Consider the following 17938-nt stretch of genomic DNA (forward strand, 5'->3'; position numbering starts at 1 on the left):
CTCTTCCTTCTCTCCCTTCTGATCCTCTCAATTTTTAGATACTGACCACGATAGACTATGTTACTGTCACCAGAGTCTAAAGGGGCCGCGCGCCAAACACTGAGAAACGGCGCCGGGCTGCAGAGGCGGCCGGCGGAACCCAGCACACTCGACGTGGGCGGACGCGGAAGGGAAATGAGCGTCAGACGCAGGCCAGTTCTCTCCAGTTTTTACAGCTGCCCACTGATCGGCCGGCTGCTGGAAAGAAAATGTCATCATTATCTTTTAATGCTATAATTTTATTTCAAAGAAAAGAGAAACAGAACAAAAACCACCTTTGCATTTGGGGGAGGGCATGATTCTACAATTTTGGAAAAGGAAAAGGAGCAGTCGTATCAAGACACGAGTCACCCGGCCGTGAACTCGCATCCACAGTTGCGATGATCCCACAGCGAAGCACAGACAGTCCTGCCGGGGCCGAGGCTGCGGGGCACAGCTCTCCATCACTAACGTTCGATGTCAGCTCTTTCACGTGGACAGAAACCGCAGAGAAATCCTGCGAATATGATATCAATACTAAGAAACATTTGTTATAAAAGCAAAATATTGATACAAACAATATTTTCCAGAGTGCACATCTCATATAGACTTTATTGTATGAAACTAAGTCAAAATTAGAAGCATTGGGTTTTCTTAATTAACCAAGGTTTATTTTAACTGAATATGAACGCCAAGGCTTTTCTTAACCGTAGGCTTAAGAAGGAATCTTTTAAGCAGAAGCAGCCAGGGCGATGACCACACCTACGATGGCTGAACGGAGGGAATCCAGACATGAAACGAACAGGCTGCCTTTGGTTTGGGGACACTGCGATCCTAAAATTTCCAGAAAAACGAAGGGGAGCCGACCGCTTCGACACAGTAATACGTGTAGCTGCAATTTTCAACCAAACGTGTGATAAAACGTTAAAACAGGGACATGCCGGACTGTAAGGGCAGTCGTGTCTCAAGCCGTGAGACACGCTGTTGTCACTCCCACTGCTGGGGCACAGTCCTTCCACAACTGAAACGGGAGAACATCTGTGGGGGGCACGAAAGAGAAAAAACTGAGCTTCTCCTCAGCACAGCGGACAGAACAGAGGCAAGAGCGTCGAGAGAAGAACCCAACAGTAGACAGACCTGCCTCCGGCGGCCCCGCCCCACACACGCCGGGCTCCTGCCCTGCGCGTCCCCGTGCCCCGCGCGCGCGGTCGGCAGGGACGTCACCCGGCCCAGAGCCTGTGCGCGCTCCCCGGCAGGCGGCCGCCGTCACTGTCGCGAAGGCTTTGCAAACGGAGCGCAGGGAGCATGCACCTCGGGTGCTGGTCTCTCCGCGTCCGCCCTGCGCCGGGGGTGGGGCAAGGCTCCGGGCTCAGGCCTCGTGGAGTTCGCTGCTCTCTCTTTGGCTCTGGATGACCGTGGCCGCCGGGGAACCCTCCTGGGTGTATATGACCATGCTCGTCAGCTGTTCCGTTTCGCCGGGGACCATGGCCTCGGCGCTAAGCGCGGCCCCGGCCTGCAGGATCTCCTGAGAGCCGGCCGTCTCTATCACGGTGTGCGAGTACACGCCCGTCTCGTCCTGCGCCCCCGGGGGCAGTTCTGTCACGATGTAATGAGTCGCCCCCTCGGGAAAGCCGCCGCCGGACTCCTGGACCATGGCCTGGACCAGCTCCTCGGTCACGATGATCTGCGAGATCTCGCTGTCCGACTCGGCCAGGTCCACGCGCTGGCCGTGGGCCTGGGCCTCCTGCATGATGATCTGGGAGCCCTCCCGGGCCAGCATGTGCACGGTGCCCTCCTCGTTCACGATGACCTGCGTGACACCGTCCTTCATGAGCTGGCCGGCCGCGGCCGGGTCGCAGACCGTGAACTGCAGCACGCCCTGCACCACCTTCCTCAAGGCCAGCTGGGCGCGCTCCTGCGGCGCCATCAGGGCCGCGGGCCGGCCCGCCCGGCTCAGCGCCCCCACGGGCTCCAGGCCGCTGCCGCCGTCCTGCACGTCGTGGCACACGTGGATCTCGCGGGCCTCGGCCGGGGCTGCGGCGGGGTCCGCCGCCTGCCCTGGCAGCGGGACCAGCATGTCTCTGGGGCCGGCCCTGCCCTTTTCCTCGGCCGCGGCCCGGCCCTCCGCCCCTCCCAGCTCGGTGACCGCGCACAGCAGGGCGTCCAGGGCCGAGGCTGTGTCCGGCGCGGGGATGCCGGCCTCGGCCAGGTCTAGAATCCCCTGCTTGGTCCCCTGCTGAATCGCGGCCCCGCTGGGGCTGAGGGGCGCGTCCATGCCGTGGCCTTCCATCGGGGCCCCCACGACCACCACCTGCGTGGTTCCGTCTGCCAGCTGCTCCGGCACCCCTGGCCCGGCCGCCACGCCGCCCAAGGGCGCCCCGCTCTGCCCCGCGGCGATGACCTGCCCGTCCTCCGTGATGTGCACCACCCGGGCCACCTGGCCGGCCAGCGCCAGCGTCTGCAGCGTGGCCGCGGCCGTCTCCTCCACGGAGGCGTCCAGGGCGAAGTCCCCGTCGTAGCCCTGGATGATGATGACCTGCTGCACCGGCTCCGGCGGCGCCGCCGGCCTCCTGCTGCCCCGCAGGGGCCTGTCCTTGACCGGAGACTCCTCCGCCAGCGCGGCCGCCGTGAAGGGGCTGTCCGTCTCCACGAACGTGGCCCCCTGGCCCTTCAGACGGCATTCGTAGGACTTGGACACAATGCCTAGGGGAGACAGGGACCAGTTAGAGCCCAGAAAAATGACTTTCAGGCTTAAAAGTAAGACAGTTCTTCCGTAGAAGCTTTAGAACCTCAGCTGCTCAGAGCAGCCGGCTCCCAGCCTCAGGGCCTCGGGCCGGCGCTGGGCGCTCGGAGGACTCTGACACGGATGCTCCCGGCTACGAGTGGACACAGAGGACGGCTGTGCTTTGAGTGAGCGATGCCCACACCCCTGGCCTACTGTCCGGAAACAATCTCATCGGCCTCCCTTCGCTTTTCAGCTCCTGGGGAAGGGATACGGTCGAGTCCTCTCAGTTATGGTCACTTCTAATAAGATAACACAGTCGGGGGTGGTGAGTGCAGACCAGTAACAGTCAGTAGCAGTTATCTCCTAACCCAAAGGCAAAACCTTTTTTTTAATGTCCAAATATTAGCTACAGTATATTTGTTTATTTGACAAAAAGAATGAAAGCGCTGCATATTAAATTTATAAATAAGCCCTGGATAAACCCAGCTCTACGAGTTTCACCTTCTGTGTCGGGCTCTAAGCTGGGGGCAAAGGCGGCTGGCCCGACCGGCGCCCCCCACACCCCCCCCCCCTCCGCCCCGGGAGGCCTGTGGCCGGAGCCCCGGGCACCCGGCCCAGACGCAGGGGCTCCGCTGCCGGGGCTCAGGGGCGGCGGACAGGCCAGAACTAAGTGCGCAGCCGCGTCAGCCGCGAGAGCGGATGCCACTCTGTCGCCGTGACGCTTGGCCAAGCGCCTGGCACGCAGCCACCATTCAGCAAAGATTCGTTTGTTGAATGACTTAAATATCGTGTAAGGTGAGAAGCCCTACAGCAGAGAATAAACACACTCAGGCTCCCAGCCAGCGGGAGGGAAAGGAATATTCAAGCTCTCCCTTGGGGCTGGGAAGGAGAAGAGCCTGGAGACAGAGCAGCCCAGGGCGAAGCAGAGGTGAGTCTGGGGTGCTGGGGGCTTGGGCTGGGCTGGCTTTTAGGGGATTAGATAGCTTGGCCCCGCCGGGCTCTCCGGGCCTCTTCCGACAGGAGGCACTAAGGCATCTGGACCACAGTCTGTGGAGAGAAGACACCTGTTGAATGTTTTTAAGCAGGAAAGTAAAACGCGCGCATCTGTTTTAGATAGAACTGTGGCAGAGGGTACAGCATTTATTACCATAAATACTAGCCCCAAATTCCGCTTAGTGAAAACACTGTGACTGTTTCAGAAAATTCAGAGATAAGCCCTTGGGACAAGGGCATATGCAAAATGCAGGGGTCAGGAGAGCCCAGAGGAGGGCAGGACCGGGAAGAGAGCCCCTGCAGGCTGCTGGCCTCAGCCAGACGGTCGGTCCCATCAGAAAGCAACTGTCCCTCTCAGTCTGCATCTGTAGTCTGGACATCTGCCCGCCCAGGAAGGCAGAGCAGCCCTGAGAGGCCTGCGGCTGCCGCCACACTGACAGTTTCAAGCCCATCTTACAGATCCCGGGGCTGCAGGCCTGAGCTGGTCTCCCGCTACAAAAAGGAGGCAGGACGGGAATAAAACACAGACCTACTAGAGCATGGACTTGAGGATATGGGGAGGGGGAAGGGTAAGCTGGGACGAAGTGAGAGAGTGGCATGGACATATATACACTACCAAATGTAAAATAGAGAGCTAGTGGGAAGTAGCCTCATAGCACAGGGAGATCAGCTCGGTGGTTTGTGACCACCTAGAGGGGAGGGATAGGGAGGGTGGGAGGGAGGGAGACACAAGAGGGAAGAGATAGGGGAACATGTGTATATGTATAACTGATTCACTTTGTTGTAAAGCAGAAACTAACACACCATTGTAAAGCAATTATACTCCAATAAAGATGCTTAAAAAAAAAAAAAAAAAAAAAAAAAGGAGGCTCGGGCGGCAGAACCGAGGGTGGAAGAAAGGATGCGGGGAGGGTGAGCGTCGGGCGGGTGCTGAGGACAGCAGGGTGTGTGCACACCTGGCCCCCAGGGCCACCTGTGACACAGGCGATGCTTGTTTAATAACTCGACGGGGAAAGTATGAGTGAAAATTGTTGTCTCTGTTTTCGTAAAAAAGACAAGAGTTTAAACAGAGTTCCTATTTTCTCCCTTAAGTACTTAATTTTCTATCAGTTTCTTATTACCGCCTCCTTCCCTCCTAAGAGAATGATCTCTAAATGATCTATAGTATTTCTTTATCTCAATGGCAACCACTTCAAAAAAATATTCCACTTTACTCTCCCTCATGTAGGTCCTTTTTTTTTTTTTTTTTTTTGCGGTACGCAGGCCTCTCACTGCTGTGGCCTCTCCCGCTGTGGAGCACAGTCTCTGGACGCGCAGGCTCAGCGGCCATGGCTCACGGGCCCAGCAGCTCCGCGGCACGTGGGATCTTCCCGGACCGGGGCACGAACCCGCGTCCCCTGCATCGGCAGGCGGACTCTCAACCACTGCGCCACCAGGGAAGCCCTGTAGGTCCTTTTTAAAAAAAAAAACACTTTACCCTTACCAAAGGAGACAAAAGGATTAAGAATTATTAGATTATTATTGCTAACGTCCCTTAAACATAAGACAACAATTTTGCTTACTGTGTTGGTACCAGTCCGTAAGAAAGCATTTCTTTCAATACAGAGTCCACTTGAAGCAAAGAGCCAGACAAGGCCTGCCTTTCAGCGGGTACAGCATCTCAGGCAGGAACCACAGAAGCTGTTAAATCATATTTACCAAGAGGACACAGCAGGCTCACGTCCAGAATGTAGGCAATGGTCCCGGATTGCAAATCATGTGTGAAGTTATAAAAATGCAAACTCCCGGCCCATTCTGTGTGTGCTGGGACGTTTCATGTTCTGTGTCCACAGGTTCACAGGTCAGAAGTCTCAGGAAGTCAAGCCACTGCATCGCCCTAACTCTTGAGGCCAGAGGGAGCCTCCCACTTGGTCGGGGTGAGGGAGCCACGGGGTCTCCCGGGGCCCTGTGCTGCGGGGTCAGCGGGGGCAAAGCCTGGGGTGCGTCCTCGGGACCGATTTTCTGTACACCATGTACTTTCAGCCTCCGAGGCTCTGATTCCCAGTGAGGAAGTGAAATGTATAAGTAATCCATTTTTGTAAGCAAAGATTAGGAACGATTAACATTTATTCTTTCTCAGAGAACTCTCTATAGTGCGAATCTTAGAAAGCTCACGGAACCATAGACTCTGTGGTCAGGAAAAGACCTGTGGGTCGATGGGACGGGGGCATGTCCTGGAGCAGAAAACCCCGGTTGCTCGTTCAGGGAGTGCGGAGCGCTGGGCCCAGCAGACGCTGCTCGGGGCTGGGCGGACAGCGGCGGGTGAGCCAGGCCCAGCTGTGCCCTCACCGACCAGGCCAACATAAACCATCTTGTTTTTTTTTTTTTTTTTGGCTGCAGCAGGTGGGATCTTAGTTCCCCATCCAGGGATGGAACCCACGCGCCCTGCAGTGGGAGCTCAGAGTCTTAACCATTGGACCGCCAGGGAAGTCCCTACCATCACCTCTTAAAAGCTGTTCAAACCTTCCCAGAGGATGGTCCCAAATGTCGCCGATTCCAGCTGAATGATCTCCCTAACTGTGGCTTCCTCTTGCTTACCCTCCTAGGAAAGGGGGGCGGGCGACGGGGGCCACGCAAGCAGGCTCCCAGCCAGCGCTGACTGCGGAGTTCAGTGGCAGGCGGCCACGGGGCACCCACTGCGGGCGCCAGGCAGCCACGGCACAGGGCAGCGGTGCCCATACTGGCAGTCCTTCCCCAGGGGCTCTGCGGACTGGCCCAAGGTCACGTGCGCGGATGGAGGCTTGTGGGGAATGAGCCCAGTATGTCTAAACTCACCTGCCCAGGGCTGCGCCTGCCTTAGAGATTCCCCCCTCCACCTCCCCGTGACCCTCTGCTTTACAAACGGAAAACACACCCTTCACCATGGGACCCTCAGGAGGATTAGAGTTCAGAAGAGAAGCATGAGATCAGCTTCAACCACTCAGACCCTAGAAGAAAAGGGCTGAATCACCCGTGGTCCGTATGCTTTAACCTAATCGTGTGGGCATTTTCTGAACTTTAATCCTCCTGAACTCTCTCTCGTCAAAGAGGCCAGAACGGGGCTCAGCATAGGAGCAAAAGGGCCTGCCTGATGGGTGAGGCACTCCACGGGCTCTGAGTTCACCCCTCCACGTAGGCCCGGGTCTCACCTGGTGGGCGTCGCCATCTCTGCTCAAGTTGCCACCTGCTAGGACCCCGAGATCTCCTGTCTACCATGCTTGCCAACGTCTTCCTCTGCTCTGCCTGCAACTCCGCCCCTTCCCTCTACTCTTCTACCGCGGACGGAACATTCCCCGTGCCTTCATTACACTCTGAACCTGATCCAGTTTGTTTCTGCCCATTCTCTAAATCCAAGGTCATTTTCAGTTTAGAGTTTGGGAGAAAAAAAGAAATATGGATACAAAACATGAAGAAGGCAGCCTTCAAGTCACCTTCCCCCAGCCAATTCCCTCCCTCAGTCTGCAACTGGACACGAAACCTCTTGGGTGTAGAATTATCCTCTGAATCCCATGCAGCACTGATAATTTTTATGCCATTCTGAACTACTTACTGACTGTATTTGAATCCGGGGGTGGGTTAAGCCACTTTCAGACCATTAAGTGAACTACGTGGGTAAATACTGCTGTCACGATGGGGTGTGACAAAGCTCCTGAACAACAACATCTCCACCTCGGTTCAGCCCGAGCCCAGTGAGCCCATCGCAGTTCATAAATGTGAGTGCAGGTCTATCTTTGATTCAGCAATTTAATAACTTCGAGTGCTGTCAGTACTGCTTTGAAAAATAGCACCTATAAAATGTAACAGCCTCCATCAGATTGAAAAAGATTCACCCACTGAAGACTCTTCCATTTCGCCCATAATGAATTAATGTTGAGCTATGCAGAAGTTCAAGTGTCATTTAAAGTAATGTGAATCTCTTCTGTAACTTTACATTCTGACCGGGCTGTGACCAAGGATTTACTGGGCACATCAGCTTCAAGTTTTGAGATCTTTCCAGTAAGTATGAACCGTAAAGCTCACTAATGCAAAGGGCCACATGGATACAATATCTGGAACACGGCAAGTTTGTACAGAGTTTATCCTTAACTGCTTAGCCACTGTTATTGCTCCAAAACTGCGCAAATCTTTAACGAAGCATGATAATCAACATATTATTTACATTACACTTGACAGTTTTCAAAGACAACGTAGGATTTCAGTGTGCTGATAGTAGCTAATCAAATAATGTGTCTAAATCAGTCTTTTTTGGATCTGTTTCCAACAGGACAATAAGTAGTTTTGTGTAGAGGGTGCAAATGCAGGTAAAATGCAGCCTTATGCCTGTGTATGAAATCCCAACTCACTGCTTGTTTGCTTTCTTTCATGAGTACAGAGGTATTTTACTGCCTTCCCATAGCTCAACGCATTGAAAGTTTACAACTAGGTTGAAATGGAAAGAGTTCTTTTCGGGGGGGTGCGGTTTGAGGAGCCGTTTTCAGGGAGGTTCTTTCTAATTAGGCTCGCTTCTCCAGAAGAGTATTGTGGAGCTCAGTTCCTTCTCACCTGTCCCCTTTGAAGAGAACATCTCCAGAGCTGAAAACACAAGCTCCGTCACGCAGGAGCGGAGGGGTTAAGCTGCAGACTCACGCTCTTCGGAACCGTGCTAATGGCTCTGTTCTGCTGTCTGCCGAGCTGCTGGGAAGCTACAAATAGGGTTTAGTACCTACTTCCTTTTTGTGTGTGTGTGTTATTCTTTCGTTACTGTCATCATTTTTTCTCACAGAATAAATACCTTATGCTTTTGTTAAGCTTACATTTAATTAAAACGTACAGAATTTGTGCATTAAACTCAAATGAAACAAATAAAACAAGGCCCCCTCTCTTGAAGGCATACGTTGTGAATGAAAAATGTCATTACAGACTAAAAAATTTTGCAGTAAACAGGGCCTACAGAGAGAAGTTTCCCCTGTAATGACATCCATAAAATACACAAATGGCACTTTTAGCACCATCCTGAATATGGCATTTTCTGTGCTCTATACACAATCTAAATGGTTTGCTCATAGAGCATAATACTCCATTGGGTTTATAGAACAATCAATGTTCCATAAAATGATGTATTTATCCAGTAGTAGGCTCAGCAGTTACTGGTGTACGGCACCGCAGGACAGAGGCCGGGCTCACACGCGGGCTGCAAACCTTGGCTCACCTCAACGGCTTCATCTCATCTGTGTCAAGTAATTTGTTGAAGACTCAGCTTGGCTTAAAAAAAAAACTTGTAATAAAAATTCATAGAGTTTTCAGGAGAATGAAAGCTGATGACAATAGAAAGGTCACATTGTGTCTCCACTAAAGGGGTCAAAGGTCATGAGCAGTTCTAAAACCGAAAGTAGATTTCATGCATCGCCTAGCAGATAAAGATGGCATTAAAAGGACTTGTGTGGCTGAAATGTCGACCGCGCCAGGGAAGCCTGTGCTAATATCCGACGTGAGCCACTTTGCTGCCACCAGCCAGCATTTATTTTACATTTCTAAGCTACTCCTGAAACGGTACTACATGTTTATACACGGCTAGGTTACGTCTCAGACACCATGTGTGTTTTAGATTTTATATTTAGGGAGCGCCCTAAGCTTGAAAACGCTAGGCTGCCTCACCGTCATAATTAAAGCACCTCAAATATGACGCAAGTAAAAAAGTAATGCCTTTTATATAAAAATTTGGGGCACACATGACACTGTGATTCTTAAGCCACATACAATTTTCCTCAACTTCAGTTTTAAGATGTAATTTTAACAAGAATGTTACGAAATCACACTTAATGTCTATTAAAATGAAACAATATTAACAGATTAGGCTAATAAATTAGAGCCGTATTTTAAAAGCTTCTAAGTTTCTCAAGTGAAAGCAGGAAAAATGACAAATTAAAATTGAATGAAATATAACCTTTTAGAAATTTCAAAGCAGGGAATAAATTATTCTTATAATGGCAGTCACCAATAGTATAGCCAGTCCAATTGATATCAATAACTGCTCTATAATGTATTCATCTTTTTGGACAATAATAATAACCGGTATTGCTGCAGGAAGCCCCCCACGAGCGCCCCCTGCAGCCCAGGCTTGAAGAAGTGCCCGATGCTCCCCACACAGGATGCTCTGCACCCTGGCGTCCCTGCAGAAAGCCCCGACCAAGTCGTTCAGGAAAGCCGATCACAGCCAGTGTGGTCCAGGTTCGCAGTGGGCTGGGGACCAAAATGACAACGTCACCATCTTCTTCTTTTTTTTTTTTAGAGATAACAAAGGACGGTCAGTACCTTACGTCTATTATTTTCAAAGGTTAGAAATGCATTCTGGTCAATGTTAATAAAATTCACACACAAATTAGAAATATTGAGGTTACTGGAGACACAAAATTATCTTCAGATTTTGGCATGCTTGCTAAATGTGATGGCTATACAAGTGAGATTTATTTCAGAGCACAGGCTCGTGCTGGTCATTCTGAAAGCTACACTGCTGTGCACTGGCCTAAGGATGTGTTAAATACACGACAACGCGATAAACAATTTTGTTAAGTATCTGCTTTATGCCACAAAGAAGCACAACGGTCTGTGTTAGAGAGTTATAGTAAAAGTCATCGCTTTGTACTTAATTTCATGAAGGCCAATTATGTTATAAGAAGAGAGGAGGAAAATCATTTTTCTGTGAAAAATTAACTGAAGTCCACATCGTTTCTGAGACGCTTTCACATAGGTTCAAACATGCAGTTTTATAAGACACGTCGTGTGATTTTTACTGAAGGAAGATGTACAGTAAGGCAGGACCCAGACTTGGGTAGCAAAAGCCTTGGTCCTTTTTTCCTCAATCATCACTAGTAGTACACTTAGGACTGGCAGTGATCAAAGAAAACCAGATAAGACCCCTGAAAGAAATTCTAAGATATCCAGGAAAAACCAAGAATAAATTTAATGTCAAGTTGGAAATGCAGAACCGGCCAGGTTTCTAACTTTGCGTGGAGGGTCTCCACGGGCCTCGGTATTTCCATGGGCACTGAAGAGTGACAAAGAGTAAAAGACAATATTTTACCTTGAAAGTCACAAACCCTAAGAAATTTTGTATTATATCAGACGCTTAGGTATATATTATCACTCCCCTGCATGAAGATCTAATGGGAATCACACACAGAAATCTCACTCAGGAAGATGAGGCCTTTAGGGTCATCTTGACAGGATTCTGGGGACGGATGCTGCGGGGAGGGCACGTTAACTGTTCCTCTGCTCCTGCCGACGCCTGTCCATCGGGATGTGACCACAGAACTTTGGAAATTTGACTCGTGACAGAAATAGTGTCATCATGCTTCACGAATGTGACAAAACGGGACTAAAGTTAGAAGGTAAGGTGCCCTGATCTCGTCTTTTACCCACAGAGAGCACTTCTTAAAACAGCCAGTTGGTTTACTAGCAGAAAGTGGTCAGATGCCTCGAACGAGCTAGGGAGGGCGGGGGCCGTGTGTCGGTGCACTTGGCACCCCGCATTCATTCTGAGGGTCACGGTGGGCCCTGGGCACCATGGGGGAGCCCACCTGGGGCACGCGTGCACTTTCCCAGTGCGGGTCTCACCCCGTGCCTCCGACGTCCCCTGTCTCGTGCTCGCGGCACCAGCTGATGAAAGGTAAACGGTGCCCTACACGCTTGCATTTGGGGAGCTTGGGGGTTTGAACAAGCAGTGGAATTTTAGGCCAACAGCATTTCTGAAGGCCTTCGAAGACTCCAGACAAACAGCAGCCCTGTCTGTTTACTGCAAGGCTGCCTCCATTTGACTTAAAGATGTTAACTTAGACTAGCACTGACATCCTTCTTGGAGTTACGGAATCAGAAAGTTAGGAAGCCCGACGATCTTTTCCTAAATGTCCTCTGACCGCTTATAAAACTCCCCATACACATAACACAGTATTACGAGACAAGGCCTAGTTTTCAAAGGTTGTAACTGTTACGCGCACTTAAAAGGTAAAATTATGCAACTAAGAAGCCCAGCCAAGCCGTTAGTGGGCCTCCGCTAACAAGGCTGACTTCACAGGCCAACAGCGATTAAACTGGCCTCCCTTGTTTCTCTGGCAAACCCTATAAAAAAAAATCACATTCACTTTTGGAGGCAGGTTCAGATTTCCCGTGTTTCAGAGTACCTTCCTATCTTTGCTGAGGAAATGAGAGCCGGCTGACGTCTGTCTCCATCGTAGACACTTTTGTATGAAGGTAAAAAGCAAACCACTCCTCAGTCACAGCACAGAGGCACCATTAAAATCAAATTTACAGCGCGCAGGACCTGCAGCGGGCAGAGCTCACTGTTAGTAGTTTAATCCTCAGCAGGGCTTTCGGAGGTCCCGCATGTGCTCGCGGCCCAGCGGCGGCAGCGCCGGTACACTCAGAACGACCCTCGCTTCTTCCCCACATACTACACGAATCATCCGCCCTGGGCACGCGGCCGCTGCCCTCCCGTTAGGCCGCTGTGGGTGAGGGCGCCCGGCGCAATCCGTGGCCGGGACCTGCCCCCGAGGACGGGCTCCGATGACAGCAGCCACCCCGAGTCTGGAGAGCGAGAGCACGGGGCACCGGAGCCCAGGTGCGGGCGGCAAGTGCCGCCGAGGGAGGTCCGGTGGTGAGGACCTGACCGCTGAGCTCTAAGACAGGCAGAGCCAACGCTGACTCGAGTCCGTGGAAGTTCGAGTGAGCAGTGGCTGTCGGCCTGTCCTTCCCGGGGTCCACCAGGCTGACTCGGGGGGCGCTGGGTGCTGTCCTCATCTAAGGCTGGCCCGCCCGGCACTCGGCCTTCTCTGCAGTGAGGACAGGACAGAGGCAGGGTCGGGGTGGGGAGACTACCGGTCAAGGTGGAAAACAATGATGTATTTTCTTCTGAGGCAGTGAATTCCACCATCTTTATTTTGAACATCTTCCTAAATACCTAAGTTAAACTCCTCTGTTAAAACTGCACAATATTTATATGCCTGGGATAAGAAACGTTAAAACTGATTTAAAAATATCAAACAAAAGACAAATTTTGAGGCTTGAACCCTCGCTTTGAAATGAGTGGAATGAATGAAAATAAACTTACAAACTGAAACACTGGCTGAAACGCCAGCAGTTGAAATCTCAGGTCCGTGACATGGACATGCCAGGCGCCAGCAGCTGCCCCGCTCCTGCCGGGCAGTGCTCCTGAGGGGCAGGGAGGGGTCAGGGACCCTTTGAAAGCACAGGACAGCTGAGCGGATGCGTGCACGGTGGGACGCCAGCACCGCAGCAGGACACGTAGCTGCTGTCACGTGTCTAGAGGTAGCGCTTCGTGCCCCGGGGTTTCAGCAGTGGCGCACGCCACCTGTGAAGTCCTCCAGCAAATCTCCGTGGTGCAGGTTCTGAACCAGGACTCAATATCCAGTGAGGCGAGAGTCCAGCCAGGGGGACAGGGATGCACCCAGCATCACACGATTCCTCTGGGCTGCGTCCAGAGGAGAACCTTAAAACCATCTCTCTGAAATATTACTGGTTTGCTAAGGGGTTGAAAGGCTTTGTTAAGTGGGCAGCCCTGTTTAAGGAGAGTTCGAGGTTGCTCTCCGGTGGGCAGACACACGGCCACCAGACAGACCATGTCGGGGACCTAACACCAATCCCTAACAGACAGACCATGTCGGGGACCTAACACCATCCCTAACAGACATTTCGCAAAGAGCTCGAGGGTGAGCATACTTTCAGCACAATTTCCGCATCACTATGAACTGAATTGGGCAGCGAGAAGTCATCTCCCAAATAACAGACCTGGGCATTGAAAGATGCTGAGTCATCAAAGGAAGATGGGCGATTACTTACCCTTGATTTTACCAGGACAGAAAGGCATAGCAGAGCAGGTGAAACCCTTCAAGAGAATTCAAAACCAGAGAAGAAACAAAGCGTTCCGTGGTAAATTCTCACTTATCCAGTAAGACTAATCCTTAAATCTCTAGGTATTCTAAGGCTTTAGTTCCACTTATATTACTAATTTAAATTTGCTGGATGTTCCAATTCAGGAACGTGGGTATTTCAGATCATTTTCTTAATTATTTATTCAACAATACTATTAATATAAATGTTATCGTTGAGGCTAAATGCCTGTATTTAATCCCTTACATCAGTAAAAGGCAAATGTGAACTTTTTAAGGGATGAATAATCTATTTGAAGATACTGGTGTGACAGATAATAATTACAATAAATAAAACATCAAGTAACTAGGTAACATACAGATAGCTATGCCTTCGAAGAAAGAAGAACTCACTTGGTCTAGGCCAGCGATCAGGAAAGTACTCACTGACACCTGGGTCTTGAAGGCCGAGTAGGAATTTGTCAGGAAGTGAAAAAAAGAGTAGCGAGAAGCCCACGCCATTCTCAGCATACGTCAAAGCCAGCAAGTGGTGTGGCTTGGCTACAACATCTGAGCGTGGCAGGACGACAGAGGGACAGCGTGAGAGGGCGGGACTCGTCAGACCCGGCGAGGCCCGAGCATGTGAATTTGGGTATCTGACAGTGACAGGAAGGCACTGAAGAAAGTGACGCAAGGAAATGACGTGATCACATTTGTATTCTTGGGAACGAATTGTGGTGAGACTGCAGGACTGTCTCTAGCAAAGGTGTTCAACGCAAGGAGCCTCATCCGGAGGCCTGGCAGGGGCCGAGGTGCAGGCGACTAAGAGATGAGGGCAGGGCACGTGCGTAGTTTCAGTGGGGACAGAAAATGGGGAGGGCCTGGGGGATGCTGCGGGGGCCTGGGCAGACTTGTCAAAGGGAGCTGCGGCTTGCACACCTCTGCTGCTCATCGCCGCACACGCGCTCTGCACGCCTCTGCTGCTCATCCCCGCGCACGCGCTGTGATCCTGTGCTCGCTCCCCTGTTCCTTTTCTCTTCAGCTCTGCTTCCTCCCCCCCCCCCCAACATCCACCTAGCATGGGAAGGGATCTCAAGGCTCCGTGTTGCGACAGCGCCCAGCCCGACTGGCACCAGGGGTTTCCACACCTGCTGGTGGAGCAGATGAGGGCCGGGAGGACAGGGCCCCCGTGGGGGCAGGACGGCAGGAGGGCGGGCGGGCGCTGGGCTGTAGGACGGGAGCGCCTTTGTGATGCTGCCGTCCCCCCACCCCCTCCCGCCCGACGTGATCAAACTGTGAGCACCTTTGTGGGCGGGGATCACACGGGGTGGGCCGGGCTCGGAATGGACTGGAGGAGGTGGGAAGGAAGAGAAGGAAGCGGAGCCCGTGGGCCAGAGGTCCCGGGCCCGGGCGGAGGCAGAGGTGAACAGTTCACGTGGAACAGCCCCGGGCTTTCCCTGTGGACTCTGCCCTCATACGGAGCACAGCACCCCTCTGCTTTAGTTCATGTCCTGAGCCGCTCCTCCTCCCCTCGCCACTGTCTGGGCTGCAAGGTCCCCAGACGAGGACGAGGTCCCGGGTGTTTTCTGACCCTCCAGCAAGCGGTGCACTGCGGTGCTATGGGGGCCGCGGGGCATTTGGGACAGCAGGGGCAACTGCTTCCACTCTGACTTCGAGGAACTCAGTCAAGCAAGAATTGAAACATTTTCTCCTGTAACAGCAGAAAAACGTGAGACTCCAGTTCCTGCTCCATGAGCCTGGACGGAGGCTGCTCGGGACAGAGCCGCGGGGCTGTCAGTGTGACACCGGCCTGGCGGCTCCGCCCATTATAGAATTGTAACGTGTTTCTATCCTCGGCCATGTACTAGTTAACTTACTCCCTTAGACTGCAGCTTAATGACTGGGAGCGCCAGAGCAGCGATCAGTAAAATGTTAAGTCAAGGGGGAAAGTGCTATGACAGGAGTTCTGCAAATCTGCCTCAGATGGACTTCCAGAATGATTCTTGTATTCATTTGAGCAAGATTCTTACAGAGCACATAGGGATACCTCTGCTACTTTAAAAGCCAATTAAAAAGGGGGACTATTACAGCCATATACATACAATATCATATCCCAAAGGGAAAGAAAACATATCAATTTAATTTTTCAAGAATAATGGCTCGGCACAGGCAAAATATGTTATTTGCAAATAAGTGCTTGCAAATAGCAGGCTCTCTTATCTTGTCATTTCAAAGCAAAGCAAACATTTTAAACGTAATTATAGAAATGTATGAAAATACTCCAGTTGATTTTTTTTTAAAGGCAGAAAATGTCAAGGATTCCAGCATCAGCTCAAGAGTGCAGCTCTCAGTTTAGAAGTCAAGCTGAGAATCAGATTCCCGTGGGAGAACCAAGTACCTAGTTGCTTATTTTTTGGCATCGTGCTTTGGGCCAAGGGAAAGGTTGGGCTTGGCTCGCAACTGCACGTTTGGCTGCTACCAGCATCGAAGTGGGGACCCCAAATAACGAGGGGTGACCTCACCCAGGCAGTGCGTGGGAGGCTGAAAGGAGATCTCAGGGAAAGAGACCGAGGTCACACTGGTGACTGGAGAAGAGCCAGAGCCAGAGAGGCGACTAGGCAGTCAAGACCCTGGGTCTTGGGAGGCGAGAAAGAAGAGGATGATCAACCTTGTGAAAGGTTGGAAAGAAACCCCATCAAGACTGGAAGCAGGTCTCCGATAGGTAATGTGTTACCAGGAGGACCATGGGATTTATCGCCCAACCTGAATACTGTCGAGAGAAACAAGGGCAGTGATTGGTGAGAACATGAAACAGGGGGCGCAGACCTCGCACCGCTGTAGATAAACCAGGACATATGTTGGCCTAGGTCCCACGACTAACGCGGTACAACGATCCTGGCGTTTTTCCTTTAGAGCACATTTTTGGTACTGAGTTATGAATACCCACACACGGCACTAACCAGAATACAACACTACCTGATTCGTGGCTTCATTAATAGAAAGGAGAAAAGGAAGGTATTCAAACCTTGGAATCACATTTACAGAAATATGGAAATTCATGTTTTCCCTCACCTCCATTCACTATGAAATGTCATCAAGTGTTTTTCTGAACAAAAATGTCCCACTCTTTTCTTGGGGTCGCAAGACAATCAGAATGACAGTACTGAATTAATTCCTCCTTTGCTGGCTGAAAGAAACTCGAAGCTGAATTGCCAAAGGGCAGACTACAGAGAGAGTGACACCGTACGCCTCAGCTTTTATATATGTCCATTTGATGACTAAGCCTGAATGTCTGTATTATCTGGCTGGTCTCACAGCTGTTGTCTTATTTCATTTACAGAGTGCCAGGGTATCTATTAGTAGTAACTAAGCTGTGAAAAGCATTACTAACTAACTGGAATTCTGAATAGAAATTCCAGGAAGTCCAGTGGATAAATCACAGACATAAAATGAAGGAAAAACTACCTCCTAGGAAAGGTTCCATTAAATGCGCCTTAGAAAAGCTGGCCTGGGACTGCAGCCCGCCCAGGGGCCGGGGTGCTCCCACAGGAGCCGCCCCTGGACCTCCTGCGCTGTGCCTGCAGCGTTGGAAAATCCAGCCTCACCTGCTTTTTTTTCAGGTGCTTTGAGTAACTTCTGTTGTCTGGGCCTCCCTCTTACTAGTGACTCCTACTGGCTGGAACAAACACTGTTTGCTTTTTCTGCTCTTATTTCTGACACTGTCCTGCTAGTGATTGAACAACCACAGATCAACCTTGTATGCCAGGTTTCCCTATCCAACAGACAAACGACTCTGAAAATCATAACTTAGCCAGCCCACCTCACTGAGCTTGGTTCTTTCTTAAAAATACACTTTTATTATTCAAGTTTTGGTTTTATTGTCCCACTTTTTGAATTTCTTTATGTGTAGAATCAGAATACTAATAAACATTCTGATATACGCAAAATTAGCCTGAATTTCGGATACAGCCTTATTAATAGAGAAGGCTTCATTCCTTTTCAATCTCCAAAGAACACGTCATGAACATAACTTATCTGGCCCGAACTTAGCTTGGACATACTGAAGGTCAGAGGGCAAGGGGCATTTGGGAGGAAAACACCAAATCCCGATAAGAGACTTTTTGGCTGGAACCTTCCCAGAACATGTGGATCTAGAGAGAGAAAGTTCTTTTTTTATTAGGCATAAATTCAACACTATGAAAAGAGAAGGTCAAGGAAGAGAGGCCATTTGCGCACGGCCTCCTGGCCCCGCCCCTCGAAGGGGCTGAGCCAAAGGGGGCGCTCCTCCTTCTGCACGTGACAGGCCCCGAGGCTTGACCCGTGG

General features: G+C 51.1%; 1 protein-coding gene across 3 annotated transcripts in view; it reads right to left on the bottom strand.

Moving 5' to 3' along the window:
* Window positions 1–257: 257 nt before the first annotated feature.
* ZNF407 (zinc finger protein 407) overlaps window positions 258–17938 on the bottom strand; it is a 414468-nt gene continuing 396787 nt past the window's right edge. The window contains exons 9-10 of one of the 3 annotated variants that reach the window (XR_010836938.1): window positions 1330–2721; window positions 258–535 (exon numbers count right to left, since the gene is read on the bottom strand). Coding sequence is in view for 2 of the 3 variants with exons in the window: in XM_059039468.2 (XP_058895451.1) it covers window positions 1388–2721 (1334 nt within the window). In the remaining variant the exon portion in view is untranslated. Of the gene's footprint in view, window positions 2722–17938 lie in introns of all 3 variants that reach the window. The other 2 variants (XM_067015316.1, XM_059039468.2) reach the window with 2 other exon arrangements.

This window comes from Kogia breviceps, chromosome 15 (assembly GCF_026419965.1).
Source record: "Kogia breviceps isolate mKogBre1 chromosome 15, mKogBre1 haplotype 1, whole genome shotgun sequence".
Lineage (NCBI taxonomy): Eukaryota > Metazoa > Chordata > Mammalia > Artiodactyla > Physeteridae > Kogia > Kogia breviceps.